The sequence below is a fragment of the Amblyomma maculatum genome, chromosome 7, assembly GCF_055883805.1.
Source record: "Amblyomma maculatum isolate TAMU_Amacu chromosome 7, ASM5588380v1, whole genome shotgun sequence".
Taxonomy (NCBI): domain Eukaryota; kingdom Metazoa; phylum Arthropoda; class Arachnida; order Ixodida; family Ixodidae; genus Amblyomma; species Amblyomma maculatum.
In genome coordinates, this window is record NC_139350.1 from 91,352,608 (window position 1) to 91,357,324 (window position 4,717).

General features: G+C 47.7%; 1 protein-coding gene across 1 annotated transcript; it reads left to right on the forward strand.

Moving 5' to 3' along the window:
• Positions 1-231: 231 nt before the first annotated feature.
• LOC146183944 (uncharacterized) lies at positions 232-984 on the forward strand. Its single transcript, XM_084608444.1, has one exon. It carries the CDS (start codon positions 232-234, stop codon positions 982-984), a length of 753 nt encoding a protein of 250 aa, XP_084464570.1.
• The last annotated feature ends 3,733 nt before the right edge of the window (positions 985-4,717 follow it).

Consider the following 4,717-nt stretch of genomic DNA (forward strand, 5'->3'; position numbering starts at 1 on the left):
CACCTCGTCACTCTCCCTGTTTCGGTGAAAGGCCGGGAAACGACAATGATAGTAGACACTGGCGCATCGGTGAACATTGCCTCCCAGAGCTTCGTGGCCCGGATAGGTGCAGAAATGGGCAAAACTACAGCCATTGTCAGGAACGTCAATGAAAAACTTGTCAGTGCAGCAAGCGAAGTGAAGCTCAATGTACATATCGGACCGATAGAGCTGCAAGAATAATTCCTGGTAATGGATACACTACCGTATGACCTCCTGGATGGAATACCGCTGTGCGCGAACTCTGAAATGACAATCAGTTTCCCAAACCGAACAGTCACGCTGCGGGGACACAGCCTGAAGCTCCGTCTGGATGATTTCGACACAGACATGGTAAACCCAGAGGTCATTTACTGCCAGCAATGCCTACAGATTCCACCCTCCACGGAGGTTGTTCCAGTTACGGTTGGCAGAAACGGACCCTGCCTGGTAGAACCCTCAGACAGGCCCCATCCGAGTGTAGCCCGAGCCCTGGTTAGCATCCAGAACAACATGACGTATATCCGCATCGCCAATCCGGGACCTACACCCCTGACTATTAACAAGGGAACAGCACTCGGGAAAACCACGCCCCTCCTGAACGTTGAAATCTGCGTAAGGCCTCCGACTCAGTCTAGGTCTGGAATAGACGAAGTCCAGTACGGCACCCAGTTAGACCAAGGCCAGCGTCAAGGGTTCCTGTCCTTACTGGAAGAATATGAGCACCTCTTTGTCAACGCAAATGAAGGCCTCGGCCGTACAAGCATAGTTGAGCACGAGATCAACACCGGTGATGCAAGACCAGTCCGGCAGAATCCATATCGCCATTCGGCAATAGAAAGAGAAAGAATCCAAGACCAGGTTTCGGAGATGTTGGAGAAGGGAATCATAAGAGAGTCCAGCAACCCATTGTCATCCCCCGTGGTTCTCGTTCGGAAGCGAGATGGGACTGGCGCTTCTGCATAGACTACAGGAAACTCAATATGGTCACGAAGAAAGACGTACATCCGCTTCCACGGGTAGACAGCGTTGTGGACTCCCAAGCCCCAATAGCACAAGAGCTTGAACTGTGGAGTTTGCTTTGCGTTCATTTGTATTTGTCAAGAGGACGTTTGCAAACGGAAAAGTCGCGAAGGTCTTCGACATTTTTTATGCCCACCAACTTTTTCAAGAGTGCGCGTGGCCATGGTGATAGATACAGTTTCCTCACATAAAGTCATCTTCTCGGACTGAAATATATCCTTTAGACGTAGTAGTAACTGCATTTATTTCTTTAATTCAGCACCCTGTTGGTCTCTGCCTCCGCCTTGGCCCTCGTCCACAGCATAAGCGCTGTGTTCAGGTTGGAGGTGATCAGGAGGACCTACCACTGCTGTATACTAGGGCTAATAATTTTGGATTATAAAGGGCTCTTTTCACCATTCCACATAATGTGGTATATTGGGGAGGAGCCCCCACACTACACACTTTCATGTGTTTAGCCAGCCGGGGGGCAGACTTTCTCTTCAGCAGAACAGTGTTCATATTCAAAATGGTGTGAAAGTTCCTCTGATATAAAATTTGTTTTTATGTGTTCTGAAGTAAGTTGCACAGTGCACATGCTTTTGACTATTTCTGAGCCGTCAAAGAAAGCTAATGCAAAAGACGCTGGTAAACTGATTGTAGCCGGGGGACTTGCACGAAAGCACAGTTGATATCCTCTGAGCCAACGCTTCTGCTACGCATCTCTTCGAGCTGAGACAAAGAAGCAGTGAAAGATGAATCATGATGTATAGTGCACCTCACCTCACCCGCTGCCAGTTACCGGTCTACGAACACTGATGTGACAACAACACTGTCTACCAGCGTTGCTATCTATGGCCTATAAAAGGCGGGAATCGCCAATGGCCTGCTGAAGCTTGGAGCCGGCAAAGGTTTTTCGCTTGTCGGCTCTTCTGCTAACACACTCCATTTGCATCATTTGTTTTGGTTGGAACGAAATTGAATATGAGTTTTTTTTGTAAATCATTTTCAAATTTGGCAACGCAAATGTCTTGATTGCAATTGCAGACATTTGCAAACATGAATGATACTTAGCAGGCCTTCAAAAATCACTATGAATGTTGCCAACAAATTGCATAATCATATCCCAAAGTTACTGGTTTTTGGGTTTCATATTTTGGGAGCTATGCCCCTCCACAATTTGAGAATTTTTTAAAGTTTGCCACATTTAATTACTTTTCACACGATAGCCATCCTGGGAGAAAAGATTACAGCTATGGCCTCATTGGGCTGTATGTGGAGGGTTGACAGAAAAATAGCTGTACAGGTGGCTGCAAGCAATTTTTTTATAGCGCCTCAAAATTGAGGTTTGGGAAATTGCACAATACTGGCCCCTCCACTAAGTTAGCTTTGTAATTTTCTTTAAACAACTTTTTTTAAAGCAAGTTCGGATATGTTGTTCCGGGTGTACGTACATTACTATATATTTTTTCGTTGAAATTAAAAATGTCGACTGGATATGTATGTTTCATCTCTCGTGAAGAGACCCTGTTTCCACTAGGTCTATGGCGATGGAGCGCTTCACTTGCTACTGTACATAACCATGCATCCTTAGTGCTTTATAATACGGACAGCCTAAATATGCTAATGCACTGCACTGAATCCTAAAAAGGTAAATTGGCATCAACTTTCTTCCATATATGCCTAAATTATTACTGACAGATTTACTGTTTTTGCCGTATCTTATGAAAATGAGGCGTCTGCTAGGCTTTTCAAGTTTTAGAGAGCTTTGTAGTGCACGCAGTCATACCGTCTTTACAGCAGGCAGCAAGTAGGCCAGCTGATGATTGTAATATGTCCACTCGCAGATGGTCTGCACATTGATGGCCTTCAAGCAACAAAGCGTTGCAGCCACCGGACAGCCGAAGAGAAGTATTGCTGCAGCCAGCAGATTTCCAGCTGCGTCGTTGTCTACTTGTGGCTGGCTCCGCCAGGAGAACTCGTGGCCGAGTGTAATTTGACTGGATCAATTACTTTACAAAGCGGAGTTCACATACAGTGTGCTGTTCTTGCGTTTTCTTGTTGATGCAATGAATCAAAAGAATAAGTTTTCGAAACAGACTGTAAATTCGCTACTCAGAAAATAGCACACTCGTGGTTTTATCATTGCAACACAGAGTGGAGTCTTCTTTACAGTGATGCATCTAGGAAGACGTTGGGAAGAAATTATTTCCGCATAAGTGCAGGGGCCTGCCGTGCTACGCGTACGGCAGCAGACGCTAGACAACAAAAGGTAGCATCTTTTTTTGCCGTATTTGCAACAACCAAACATATACGTAATAGCCACTCCGTGCAGTGACGCTGACAAAAATAACCGTTTGAGCGAGACCTGAGGTCAGCGAAATGCTTGATGCAATCGCGGCAAGTAGCAGGCGACCACTGCGCAACAAGTTCAACGTCAGGTGAGCTATTTATCTCACTAACTGCTGTAGGTGGCGATAATCTTCGTCGTTGTAGTGCAGGCGTCCTGGTGTCGGCTCTGGTGGTCGTCCGTGCATGTGGTGATTGTTATGGGTTATGATGTTCATTGTAACTGCTGTACGTGGTGACGGTCTTCGTCGTTGTGGTGCACGTATCCTGGTCTTGGTTGTGGTAGTCGTCCGTGCTTGAGGTGCTTGTGATGGGTTGTGGTCTTCATTGTAATTACAGTAGGACCTGGTCTCGTTTGGGGTGGCCGACCGTTCCTGTGGTGCTTGTGATGAGTTATGGTCTGCGTTGTAACTGCTTTGGGTAGTGATGATTGTCGTCGTTGTAGGGCACGTGTCATGGCCTATTTTATGGTGGTCGTCCATGCCTGTGGTGCATGTGTCATGGCCTATTTTGTTGTGGTCGTCCATGCCTGTGGTGCTTGTCAATGGTTGGGGTCTTCGTTCCAACTGCTGTGGCTGGCAGTGATATCATCGTCGTTGTGGTGCACATGTCCTGGTCTTGGTTGTAGTGGTCGCCCGTGCTTCTGGTGCTTGCAATAGCTTGTGGTCTTTATTGTAATTGCAGTAGGTGGTGGTGGTCCTCGTCGTGGTGGTGCACATGTCCTGGTCTCGTTTATGGTGGTTGTTCGTTCCTATGGTGCTTGTCATGAGTTGTGGTCTGCATTGTAACTGCTGTGGGTGGTGGTGATCGTCGTGAATTTGGTGCACGTGTCCTAGTTTCGGTTGTAGTTGCCGTTCGGGCCTGTGGTGCTTGTCATGGGTTGTGGACTTCATTGTAACTGCTGTAGGTGGTGGTGGTCTTCATTGTGGTGGTGCACATGTCCTAGTCTCGTTTATGGTGGTCGTCCGTTCCTGTGGTGTTTGTCATGAGTTGTGGTCTGCGTTGTAACTGCCGAGGGTGGTGGTGATCGTCGTCGTTTTTGTGCATGTGTCCTGGTCTCGGTTGTGGTGGTCGTCCTTGCCTGTGGTACATGCCATTGGTTGTGGTCTTCGCTGAAACTGCATTGAGTGGTGGCCGCTGTTGTCGATGAGGTACGCGTGCCACGATGTCAATTGTGAAAGTCGTCCGTGCATGTGGCGCCGTCGTGGGTTGTGGTCGTTTTCGTAACTGCGCTGGGTCATTCTCGCCGTCCTCTGATCCGGGCGGGCCACTGACCTGTTGTTCTTCAGACTGTGGTTGGAGTGGGCGATCATAGCCTTTTGCAACTGTTGGAGTCCTAGCGGGTAGC